The 12,658-nt window shown below is 42.7% G+C and overlaps 2 protein-coding genes and 1 long non-coding RNA gene across 3 annotated transcripts; 1 reads left to right on the plus strand and 2 right to left on the minus strand.

The window, feature by feature from the left end:
• Positions 1 to 192: 192 nt before the first annotated feature.
• Positions 193 to 7,133, minus strand: chata (choline O-acetyltransferase a). The gene is made up of 14 exons (XM_077494785.1): positions 7,027 to 7,133; positions 6,013 to 6,117; positions 5,727 to 5,918; positions 5,397 to 5,515; positions 4,968 to 5,021; positions 4,714 to 4,894; positions 4,340 to 4,517; positions 4,087 to 4,256; positions 3,067 to 3,167; positions 2,848 to 2,982; positions 2,471 to 2,593; positions 2,269 to 2,398; positions 1,766 to 1,828; positions 193 to 1,698 (listed from the first exon to the last, which is right to left on the minus strand). The coding sequence occupies exons 1-14, from the start codon at positions 7,111 to 7,113 to the stop codon at positions 1,147 to 1,149; spliced, it is 2,190 nt and encodes a 729-aa protein (XP_077350911.1). The 5' UTR covers positions 7,114 to 7,133; the 3' UTR covers positions 193 to 1,146.
• Positions 5,330 to 7,693, plus strand: LOC144000960 (uncharacterized). Its single transcript, XR_013278341.1, has 2 exons — positions 5,330 to 5,485; positions 7,102 to 7,693. It is a non-coding gene; the product is annotated as an uncharacterized LOC144000960 (long non-coding RNA).
• Positions 7,694 to 9,884: 2,191 nt separating this feature from the next.
• slc18a3a (solute carrier family 18 member 3a) lies at positions 9,885 to 12,343 on the minus strand. Its single transcript, XM_077494787.1, has one exon. It carries the CDS (start codon positions 12,067 to 12,069, stop codon positions 10,492 to 10,494), a length of 1,578 nt encoding a protein of 525 aa, XP_077350913.1. The 5' UTR covers positions 12,070 to 12,343; the 3' UTR covers positions 9,885 to 10,491.
• Positions 12,344 to 12,658: the final 315 nt, after the last annotated feature.

A 12,658-nucleotide genomic window follows, 5' to 3' on the forward strand; every position in this document is an offset into this window, starting at 1 on the left:
TTGGAGAATTGTGCAAACGAGTCATCTTTGTCTCCTGAAAGTGATCTTATACTGTATAATAGCCCCCATTTCTTGACAAAAAGAAAACAGGCCCCAAAAATATATTTTAAAACGTGTGTTTTAATAAGTTTATCTATCAAAATAAAATGGGCTGTATATCTATTTAAAACAAAACATTTTTTAATACAGATATGTGACAGTATACCGGTATGATGAAACATTAATTCATTAATCAGCAAAAAAGAGAGAAAAAAAAAAGACTGCATAATGGTGTTAAATAAATCATACAACATTAAGAACAATGTTGTTGCTTATAATTTCTCCAATTTTCTCAATAACTCCCAGTTGCTATGGTAACGATATACCTGTTAATACGAAGAGCAAGTACAATGTTAAGTTCATCATTTATTAATATTCACACAATACACATAAAAACAGTAGTCACCGACTTGTTTTCAATTGCACATGTTCTCTGCCTTATGTATACAAAATAAATAGATTTGCTTCACAGATGCAACACAGTACAATCATAACATTAACATAAAAAAAACCAGTGATTTTTACATACCGATCAATTATGCTTTGCCTTATAATTCAAAGCTAAAATAGGTTATTTTGTTTGTGCAGAAATAAAATAACTTAAAAAGTATTGTAGTAGTACAAATTCATTGTACAATGATAATTGAACATGTAATGGTTTTACATTACATTATGGTACATTAGCAATTCGCATGTGTCTTTTTATGCTTTTTTTTTTCTGCATCAATAATTCATCACATTTGGAGTCAGGACTGTTTTTGCTCTCTGAAGTTGTAAGAAACCCACAAGGAGTGATTGAGACATGTTTCGGCATTTTTCATTTTTACGATTAAGACGTGAGCTGGACTATGATTTGTGTCTGACAGATTTCCGCTTGCCATACAGCTGATGACTTCGATGTGTGTTTTGTTTCTTTGAATCAAACTATACCATTTGGTGGAAACGTTTCCGTAGTAAAGGTGATGAGAGCAACTTAGTGGCACCACCTTCTCCGGATGGGAGGCATCTATTTGAGATGAGGCTTTTATTGGTTCTAGAGGACGATAAATGGGATGATTACTGTAAAGTAGAGACCAACATGAGACTGAAAACTTATATTGCATCGGTTTACAGTGTTTGTTCGGTTTTACCTCCCACCTGCAGTTTAGTCTGACTTAGTGATTTTACAAGTGTCAGTGCTTCCTGGTTCTTGCTCTGGTCAGCTGACATCTCCGTGCTTGTCCCCATGGTCGAACCCTGTTTCGGCTCATGGAGGTCGTATTTGAGACACAAATCCCGCATGTCTAACAGCCCCTGCTCCAAACTTTGCACAAATTGTAACGAGCATGTGTGTTGACTCTCCCTAAAGCTGGACACGCAGAAGACAAAATGGTCGGACTGAGGGTTGTAGCACACCCCGTATCCGTTGGGGACCACCGGTCCGTAACAGCAGAACATCTTAACAGTGGTGGGGACCTGAAGGAAGAGTGACCAGGATTGCTTGAATGGATCTCCTCCAAATTTCAAATGATGTGCCAGTACCTGACTTGTGGAGAGGATGAACTCATTACTGATGCGATAGGCTTCGTCTCGAAAGATCTCCGGCTTGTCAATCTTCAGGTCTTGCGCCATCTCGCGTAGTCCCAGCAGGTGATTATCGATCGCCAGCCCCATGATGGCCTGGAAAAAGGATCATTTAGTTTTTTGTGGGGCTAATTGAAGGTAGTGAGAGGAATCTGACAGCTACCAGTGTGGAATTGTTTGTCTGTGCTGTTATGGCGGCCCGTAACGACTCCATCTTCTTTGCATCCTGGTGGAAATTAGTAAGATTTAGCTCCAATTCATGGTCCTTTGTTTTGGTTGTTAGGGGAGTAGCCCAGCTCTTGTTCACATTTTCTGGTCTAGATCTGTTACTTGATCCCGAGTTTCTTTGTCCAGAGTCAGATTCGATCACTTTCTCACCTGAACAGATCCGCACGAGTCTGTTTTGACCGGACCACCAAGCTTGGTTTAACCGAGCTTGACAGTCCAGTTTGTGCGTGTAGTCAATCATGTAGTCTCCATGTAGGTCAACTCAAACTCGAGTCTCTTGAATATCAAGTCGGTCAAGTCATTGGCAAGTTTTTGCCAAGCAAGTCTCAAGTCCTAAAAATGACATTGAGTGTTATTCGAGTCCAATCGTGTGATTCGAGTCAAACATTTCTGCTGTGCTAGCATGAAAGCCCACATCTAGTGTCAAACTCTGCTCACGTTCCCGTCGGCCATTGCTCGAACAAAGGCCAGAGCCTCCGGCGTGGCCGAGCGAATGTTGTCCACTCGGCCGTCCTTAAAGCGACGTATGGATGCGCTCTCATAGGTGGAAACTGCTCTGCCGTGACATCTGGTCACACGGAGAGAAATATTTAGGAAGACATGTCTGCATGTCCTGTGATTTCGTTTTACTTTCTCCTACCTGTAGTAGGCCAACTGAAGAGCCACCTGGATGAATGCATCTGGACTCATTTTCAACCTCTTGATCGTTTCTTTCCCGTAATGGTGGAACTTGTAGACGTTCATGTCGAGATTCTTGACAAGCCTTTGCAGACAAAGTGCTGTTAGCGCAAAGCCAAGATAGCGTTTGAAATGAAATAAAAAGGACTTTTATGGAGAAATCCAGTAAAGTTAAAGAGCAGCCCAAAGTATTCGTTGAACAATCACTTTGTTCGTCATTCAAGACTTCCATTGGAGATTCTGTGCTTTGGTGCTGCTGTTTTGGTTACCATCAGCATTCAATTCAGATCAGCAGTTGACTCTTTCACATCACATTTCATAAATAATCTAAAGCCAAACCTGTGGAGTCTGTCTGTAGATGAGGTAAGGAATTTACACACGACTGGGGTACATTTCCAGCGGAGTCGTCGCGGAACTGGCAGCTTGCTTACACTCGCAGCCGGAACCAGCTTGGAAGGGCTGTTAAGCCTAACGCTGCAACGTAGGCAGGCATCAGTCAAAATGTCCAAAGCTGGCTTTCTAAAATGTATTTGGATTGAATCAGAGATTAATTCTTACATGTATTTGAGAAGGTACTCCGTGCACTGCACCAGAACGATCCCTTCAAATGCCGAATGCTCGCACAGGACTCCGCAGCAGCCGTCGGCCCCTACGACAAACTGACACAATGATGCTGTTTTCAGAGCAAAAGCCTACATCAGGACTTGGCGACCAAAAAATGGAAACTTGGACTGGATTCTTGTCAAGTGCTGAGGTTCTCTTGTGTTGGAGGTGTTGTGCTCCAGACCACACTATCTGAGAGCAAGACTTTTGGGAGTTGAGACCAAGTCAATACCAAGACTGAGACAAGCCAAGGCTGAACCAAGACTTGGTCGAGACCAGGACAAGACCAAGACTTTTGGGAGTTGAGAGAAAGTCAAGACCAGGACTGTGACAAGCCAAGACTGGACTAAGACTTGGTCAAGACCAAGATAAGACCAAGATTTTTGGGAGTTGAGACCGAGTCAAGACCAGGACTGCGACAAGCCAAGACTGGAGTAAGATGTGGTCACGACCAAGGCAAGACCAAGATTTTTGGGAATTGAGACCGAGTCAAGACCAAGACTGAGACTGAGGCTGGACAAAGACCAAGACTTGGTCGAGACCAAGATAAGACCAAGACTTTTGGGAGTTAAGGCTAAGTCAATAATTCTGCATACGTTGCAGTCGTTGTGATTATGTTATCACACTCACGAAGTTGAAGAATAGAAGCTCAGTTTTGGCCAGTCCAACTTTGGGAGTGGAGTCCGAGACCAAGACCAATCTTGAGTGTTACAGCACTAATCCATAGCATGTGGTTTGCTCAGATGTGTATGTTTGGCCTATATGTGCTTACTGTAGCATGTTTATTCATTACAAATCAAAAGGAACATTTGAAATGACTCTCTGAGGGACTAATTAAAAGGTTTCTTGATGCTTTCAGCTACGTTTACACACTCTTTGTTCCTGTCATCAGACATAATCCAAGCACACCCAAAGACAGATCCTACCAGTGGGATCACAGAAGCAATCAATTACTTTTTCTGGACCAGCACAAACCTGCATGCTCTTGTCGTACCACCGGTTGCCCCCGTTGACGGCCGCTCCCCCCCCGTGCAGCATCAACATGGCCCGTGCGGAGTCGGTCGGCTCGTCCTTGCTGGCGTCATCCAGACACACCAAACACAGGCAGCGCTCCATCAGGTCCAAAGAGGTTCTGTTGGTTGACTCTACAATCGAAGGCGGAGGCGTCAGTCCAGTGCAGGGATTGTAAACGGACTCACGATGTCATCGCCAGTGGAAAGTTCAATACCTCTGATGAGTTCTCCGCGAGCCTCCGCCCACTCCGTTCGGCCATCGGAGGTGAGAAGACCGATGGGCGGCTGCCGCTCGTGTTCATCGTCAGCCATTTTCACGATCTTCTCCAGCTGAGTCAGGAGGTCTCGTTGGTTTAGACGGCGGGAATTGATCCCCACATCCAGGGCAAAAAACTGAACACAAGTTCACATCACATCTCAATCCTGTATTTACAGTCAGTTCGATTTTATGTTGGCCTTGGTGGAGGTATGAGTTCAACAAATTAATTCCACGACATAGAAAATGTGACCTCATTGGGGATGTGGCTGCTTTCAAGAACGAAGGTTTTCTGCTAACGCTGAATGGGATGTTAAGGTTTTTCCATCTGACCTGGTTCTTACAAGCCACGATGATATGTTCGGGATCAGGCATAGCACTACCGTCGTGCCCTACAAGCACGTCCCTCTCACGGCCCGGCAGACGGCAGGCGCTAAAGATCCGATAGTACTGCTCCATACAGAGTGGGGTTCCGGCAAGTTGACCTTGGGCGTAGTCTACAGGTAACGTACGTCTGCACACACCCATTCACAAGTTTGGATGTCATAAATTCACCTTCTGTATTTTTGATGCTTCTCTTTACTTACGCATCAAGTAAACTTTTGTACTCCAGAATTCCAGAGATCAAGTTGGCAGTGAACCTACAGGGAAGAAGAAGGAAAGATCTTGTCAGCTGACTGAACGATGCTTGTGGACATTCGCATTCATTCGGGTGACGAAGATTCTCACGAGATTGAATCCATCGCAACTGGACTACTCTAATCGTCTTCGATTATTCGCCTCTCATCCGAGAAGGCTTCGTCAGTCCATGCGGCAAGTATTAGTGAAGACAAAGCATCCTAAGATGGTCTAGAAAAACCCAACTAATCATGCTCCAAGTTGGAGGCACACCTCACCACCGGAAATGGTATCATTCTTTTGGGAAGCATTTATTAAACAGGTTGGGGAAAATTGGCATCACATAAGTGAGCATTTCTGATATTTGGCCCAGTCAAAATTTTCTGTGTCTCGCACACCTCAGAGAATCGAGGGGAGCTGTGAAGTTCTGGCGTGGGAACACCATGGCGGGGCTGGAGTTGACCGGCAGCGGCAGTCTGTTGTTGAGGTACATGTCGTTCAACCAGTAGTCATACACCTACACAGGCAAAATCAAACTTTCACGAAAGAGACAAATTTGTCACCCAATAACGAGCTCAAATCAACTCATCCAGTTTGATCCATATTTTTTCAAATTAACTTGAGCACATTTAAGTGTTAGACCTTAAATAGATTGATAATGTAATACTATTAATATGAGAAAAGCAAATTGTAGCAATACAAACAAAAAAAATAAATAAATCTTTTACCCAGTTGTCCGTTTTCTCCCTCCTTTCCACCAGCTTGCGTTGCAGTAGCTCCCCCACGCCTCCAGGGGCGCCAAAGCGCTTGACCGCCTCCTGAGTTTTTTGGAAGCGCTCCTCAGTGAGCAGATGTTTCACGCATCTCAAGTACGTGTCCAAAGTGCCCTTTAACGCAGGCAGCGGCAGTTTGGGCATGCTCTGGATGGGGAGGGGAGACGGGACAACATTTCAATAATCAAATGATAATGAAATATAATTTGAAAATATGTTTTGTGCAAAATGATATAATCACATCAGTGGACTTGGAGTCTTTGGAGGGCTCTTGGTGGAGGAGTGACATTTTGCTGGTGCACAGGAGCAGTCGATTCCCTTTGGTTGACAGATAGGAAATGGCTGTCTGACATTCAGATTCACACAGACAAATATTGTATGCATGTATGTTGTTTTTTTTTTTAACTGTTTTTACTTCATAAACTCCCTGCACGTTATCATGCAATAATAATGCTGAAAAAAATAATTTATAAAAATATTTAGTCATTTAAAAAAATAGAGTAATAAAACACTATATTTCCACTACTTCTTTTATTATTATTAAAGATAATATAACTATGTAAAATAATGCAATATTAAAATATAATACTAAAATATTTAATATTAAAATATAATATTAGTCTTTTAAAATAATCCAGTAATTAAGCTATATATTAATAAGAAGAAAATAACAATTCAAGTGGTAAAACAATAAACCGGATCAATTATACCATTAATGATATTAGATATAATAATAATAATCATTATGAAATACAATAGCAAACCATTGTTTTAAAACACTATTATGCCTTGTAATAATCATCACAATCAGATTCATTATCACAATAATTATAATCATAATAAGCATTAAAATGTCAACTAATCAAGTAATATTTTTTAATCATGTATCATTATGATTAACACAACTATTTCTTAAATTTGTAACTATATTTTATTGCTAAAAGATAAATTATTTACTGTGGATAAATTTTCAAATGCACTATTTTCTCCCTCAATCACTCTCGCTCTTTCAATCCATCCATCATCCATCCATCTCTTCATTAGTACGACATGTCTCAAAAACTGCATTCATATTCATCTTCTTGCTCTAACTTGTCGCCTTCCACTCACCTGTCTCAAATATTTACCAAAAGTTGTTTATCCCATACACAAATCAGAAATGCGATGTTGAAATCTCAATCACAACCTCAAAATAATCCAAAACACTTGAAGTAAGTCATTAAAAATCAGATTCTGAATGGACAAATGGTCTTACCTTCACGTAGACAAAATCTGCGTCCTCGTCCTCAAGCTCCAGTGAGAGATTTGAATTTCTCTTCATTTTTTTCAGAGCATCCTTCATCCAAAGACATGACCAAGAAGAAGCGCATCTATTAAGTCCCTCGCTGTGGCTCCGCAGAGATGCTGACAAGGGGGGGTAAAGTGGGTGGTGGTGGGGGGGGTTGCTGGTGCCAAGGCTCCTCCCTGAAGTCCAGCCATTCGCCAGCAACTTTTATTCGCCGCATCACTTGTTCACTCCGCCATCACCATCTCGTATACGTCTTGCCAAATCCTCCGTGTTTGGACTTTTTTTTTTTTTTTTTTTTTTTAAACACATGCTGGCCAAAAATATAATTTTTGCTGTTATTTCCTGTCTGAAAATAATAATTTCATTTGGTTAATTTATTATAATTTAGTTATGGCATTTTTTTCCGTCTATTTAGGCTTCAGTTTTAGAATGCAGGTCCCAATTAGTGCCAATTTAGCAAAATATTGCGAAAGTTGAGTATATGCAGCTCTGGAAAATTTTTTAAATGATCGGTTTCTCCGATTGTTCATAGAAATAGATTTTTTTTTTTTTTTCTGTAAACTGCTTGACCACATAACTTCCAAATTCTAAACACAAAAACTGCTATTTAGAGTATTTATTTGCAGAAATCAAACATGGTTAAAAAAAATAAAAATAAATAATCTGCAAATTATTTCCACAGCAGTATATCTCGGACCAAGAGGACCAAAAAAAGTATTTATTTTCTACACATAACGCATCTGTCATCTATCTATGCCAGCAACTTATAGTGACATAGACAACATACAATTAAATTCTCTTCCACTAGGTGGCAGAAGGTAAGATTGACTTTTGAATCTGAAGAAATCAATCCGTGAGTTAAACTGAGACAAGATCATCATTTTTAGTACTCATACTCTTAGTAACATTTTTATTTGGTTGAGGTGCTGTGGCAATTTTGTAAACTGGCAGCCTTGGCTCAATAAAGATTGTGAAACAACTGTCATAAAGCACCAAGGCCATACAACTAGCATGTACACAATCATGAACCCATGTTACATTAATAACTGTAATCAGTTGTTAAATTATGCAAAACAAACAAACAGGCTAGATAGCTTTTAGCTAGCTTAATAATGAGGATGATGATACTTGTAGTGATTTTGTTTTGGGTTGTGCTGTGAAATTTTTCAAGTGTAAAATATGCACCATGGCTCAGTATAGTTTGGGAAACACTTTTTTTTTTTTTTTTTCCTTTTTAATGATCCCCAAGAGCAAAGCAGTTCACATTATATCCATTGAATGTCTGTACACTAATATACATGTGTATATATACAGAATCAGATCATACGTTGAGGCTTTGCATTCCGTGATTACATCATCAAAAACAAACAAGACACTCAAAAATAAAAATATTCAGGGACACACACATACACGTACACTTTGCATAATTATTGTTTTGATAGCGGTGCAACTGAAAACATAACATACATTGCACGTGTATATTCAAACGTTCTGACACGTATAATCCCTGAATTGTAAACTTCCACAATCACTTTTTATTCAAGGCCTCCGCATGGCTTTCGTCTTACTGCAAAAAGCTGAAGCTGAAAGGACACAATTGTAGATTTGGCACTTCAAATTCAAACGAAGTATACAGTGAATTCCGCTTAGTCGCCAATTCCATATTTTTGTGTTTTTGTTGTTGTTTTGAAATCTGTGGAACCTATCCTTAGCTGTTTGCTGAAACTATTCGTGGAATCGCACATTTTTTTGCTCTTTCTGTAATGTGCTAAAAATGCCACACGATGGCGCCAAATCCCTGGCTAATAGGAAAGCAGTAATTGGTGTCAAGAAAGTCTGTTGAAGCGTTGCCTTATGACTGCTGTAGCGTTTTTTGCATGGGAGGAGTTACGTTTAGCCTAGGTTGTTTCTAAATGAAGCTCCTCAACTTGCTTCAACAAAGTTCCTTGGCACCAAAGCATAACTTTTGTTTAAGTGAAGCCTCTCAACTAATGTCAATATAGTCCCTTAGCACCAAGAAATAATCCTTACAATGTTTTAATATTAGACACGGCTTTGGGCTGAGCACAAAAACAGCGAATAGGTGAGTTTTCAACAAATGTGTGAATACCAAACAGCCAGTCTGCATTTTTGTTTTTCACAGTTGACGACCCTCCAAGGGAAACATTAACTATGATGTGGCACACAACGAAAATTAGTTGGACAACCCTAGTTTAAATTTGAACTATTAATAAGTCAGTGATTCTCAAAGTGGCACACTTGCTCCCTCTAGTGGTATCCAATGAATCATTGAATTTAAAATTCATGTTTTGTTTTTTTTTGTCAACAAGTTTGAATTCAAGATGTATTTGTTTTATTCTTGTACGTTGTTAAATATTCTTTTAAGAATTAAATCCATACATTTTGTTTTATCAATGCTTTGATCTAAATGTTGCAATCATACGACGGTGTATTAGGGCCACGTAAAAACTCACAAATGTACGAGAAAAAAAAATATATATTTGCGACATTTTAAAGTGGCAATTTTTCCTCGTAAATTTGTGAGGTTGTTTTTCTCACAAATTTGTCACTTTATAATGTTGCAAATATTAGATTTTTTTTTACCTTGAAAATGTGTTTTTATTTCTCACAACTCAAATTTACGAGAATTTTTTTTATATTTGAGACATTATAAAGTGGCCATCTTGCAAGTTTATTTCTTGTAAATTTGTGAGTTTTTTTCACACAAATTTGTCACTTTATAATGTCGCAAATATGATTTTTTTTGTCCTCATAAACTTGTGATTTTTTTTCTCACAACTCAAATTGACCAGAAAAAAATTATGAAGTGGCAATTTTGCAAGTTAATTTCTCGTAAATTTGTGCATTTTTTCTCACAACTCACAAATTTCCGAGAATTTCTTTTATATTTGAGACATTATAAAGTGGCCATCTTGCAAGTTTATTTCTTGTAAATTTGTGAGTTTTTTCCCCCCAAATTTGTCACTTTATGATGTTGCAAATAAAATATTTTTTTTCCCGTAAATTTGTGCATTTTTTCTCACAACTCACAAATTTGCGAGAAAAAAAAAAGAATATTTGTGACATAAAGTGACAAATTTGGGTGTTTATTTCTCGTGAATTTGTGAGGGTTTTTTTCATGTGTTTGCCACTTTATAATGTCGCAAAAATACGAGTTTTTTTTTTCCTTTTTTCTCGGAGTATTACCCCCTCGAAGATAAAAAATAAATAAATAAACATGGCCCTATATGCAGTTGTCCAATCACGAGAGTACTTGGAGAGCGAAGTATTTTTAGAGGTGGTCCACGTGGTAAAAAGTTCGACAACATACAAGCGATTCTCCAAAAAATCCATTTTTGAAGTGCGCGTCATTTGCTCGATCGCGGCCTCCCGCGAATAGCGAGGGCTTGTCGTCCCTTTTTTTCTTCCCTTTCACGCGTACTCGCCCCCCGAGGACTCCTCCTCGGAGAAGGATCGTCGCACGAACGTCTCGACGCCGTTCTCGTCCAAGGTGGCGCAGAGGCCTTTCCTCTTCTTCTCCTCCTGCTCCATCTTGATGGTGTCGTACAGGCCGGTGGCGCCGTCCTCCAGCAGCATGTTCCTCTCCGAGTAGGACGGCCGCATCTGGGCCACGTTCTTGAGCAACAGCAGGGCGGGCGCGTACAGCACGTTGGCCAGGCCCATGCCCAGGTTGAGCTGCACGAAGCCCAGGTCGTGCACGATCTTGCCGGCCGCCACCGGCCCCATGGCGTAGGCCACGCAGTAGGAGATGTCGGCGATGGCGTACACGCTGCCGTACACGGACACGTGGCGCACGTCCACCAGGAAGCCCAGCGTGGGCAGCAGCGCCGTGTCCACGAAGGCGATGCCGAAGCAGATCCCGCACAGCGGCACCATCAGCTCGCCGAAGTTCTTGCACGCCGGCACCGTGCACGAGCTGGCGCCGATGAACACCATGCCGATGGCGCCGTAGAACCACTGCAGGTGGGGGTACCTGGCGGCCAGCTTGACGGTCAGGAAGACCCCCAGCACGTGCGGGAAGAAGGCGGGGAACCACGTCATGCCCATCTGCCACTGCGTGGCGTGCATGGTCTCCTCCATCCACTTGGCGATGGTGGGCTCCAGGAAGGCCAGCGGGATGTTGCAGATGGTCAGCGCCCCGGCCACCACCGCGATGTACGGGTCCAACATCAGCCGGTAGATGGGCGTGCCCACCGGCATGTTGGCCCGCTCCCGGTTGGAGAACGGCTTGAGCACCGCCAGGCACATGACGCCGTCCGCCAGGCACACGGCGGCCAGGATGAGGAAGGGCACCCGCTTGCCGGCGAACTCGTACAGCACCCCGCCGAAAGGGGGCGCCACCAGACTGCCGAAGGAGATGAAGGCCAGCGCGATGCCCAGAGACTTGCTGCGCTCCGCCTCCTCCGTGTAGCGGTCGGCGATGAGCGCGATGCCGGAAGTGTCGGCGAAGGCCGAGCCGATGCCTTGCATGCCGCGCGCCACGAACAGCGACGCGTAGTTGTCCGCGAAGGCGAACATGAGCGTGGACAGGAACATGATGCTCAGGCCGATCACCAGCGGGATGTCGTAGCCCACGCGGTCGATGAAGGTGCCGCTCAGGGGGTTGACGAGCAGCTGCACGATGGCTTTGGAGGCGAACAGGACGCCGATCTGCACGTCGAAGTTGTCCGCGGCGGCGGCGGCGACGGCGCGCGGCGGCCAAGTGGCGTTGCTGGAGTTGCCGTGCGCCGGAGGCGGAGGGAGGTGCGCATGCGCCGCCGCCGCCTGCAGCCCCTCCAGGTAGTCCGGGATGATGGGCACGATGACCATGTAGAGCATGTTGTCCAGAAGCAGAACCACGCACACGATGACGAGGATGATGCGGTTCTGCCGTGCCGGGTCTTGCATGGCGCTGCCCAGCTGCTTAGTTCGGTCCCCCAAATGGGAGAGTTTGGAGGCGGCCGCTTGCGCCAAATTCGGGGCTTGTCCGGCGCTTGCCTCCGACTCCATTTTTATTTCTTTACTTTTAAACGTGCAGTCAGCTGAGAATCACAACTTTTTTTTTTTACTTACAGCTTTCTCTGTTGCGTCTCCATCTCAACAGGTAACTTGTCGCCATCTTCCCCCAGCAGATTTTTCTCTCCTGTCACTTGCTTCCAGTCATCGTTTGGCAGCGAGCGAGCTGCTTTTTAGACGCGCACTGAGAAGCTTGTTGACTCCCGCGGGTGAAGCCTCACTTCGTTTCCCCTCCCAACTTGAGAAGCGAAAGGCAGTGACGCACGCTCCTTTTATGCTAATTAAATCCCGCATTGCCACACTGGAAAAAAAATCAGGTGCTTTCCCAGTTTCCATGTACTCAACTTTTTATTCAACGGATGCTTTAAAATATATTTTTTGGCCCACTAAAGCGAATCAAATCATGTTTCTTGGGGTTTGTTTTTCATTTTGCCAGAGTTGCAAATTTTCTTCACTTAAAAAAAAAAAAAAAAGATATTACAAGCCCCGCCCCGTCACTAAATCTCTTAACTTAAATTGAACAATTTTTTTTAATAATATAGGTGAGACCAGGATTTATTGTCACATGGGTAAGTTGTCACAT

The sequence above is a fragment of the Festucalex cinctus genome, chromosome 14 (assembly GCF_051991245.1).
Source record: "Festucalex cinctus isolate MCC-2025b chromosome 14, RoL_Fcin_1.0, whole genome shotgun sequence".
In the NCBI taxonomy this organism is placed as follows: domain Eukaryota; kingdom Metazoa; phylum Chordata; class Actinopteri; order Syngnathiformes; family Syngnathidae; genus Festucalex; species Festucalex cinctus.

What these genes read in the sequence shown, in the direction of transcription:
- chata (XM_077494785.1), bottom strand. Translation starts at nt 7,113, where the DNA reads ATGAAGGATGCTCTGAAAAAAATGAAGAGAAATTCAAATCTCTCACTG. An exon ending in TCGCGGAGAACTCATCAGAG is followed by an intron (nt 4,257 to 4,339) that starts GTATTGAACTTT and finishes CTTCGATTGTAG; the next exon opens with AGTCAACCAACAGAACCTCT. An exon ending in CTTCAGTTGGCCTACTACAG is followed by an intron (nt 2,399 to 2,470) that starts GTAGGAGAAAGT and finishes CCGTGTGACCAG; the next exon opens with ATGTCACGGCAGAGCAGTTT.
- slc18a3a (XM_077494787.1), bottom strand. Translation starts at nt 12,069, where the DNA reads ATGGAGTCGGAGGCAAGCGCCGGACAAGCCCCGAATTTGGCGCAAGCG.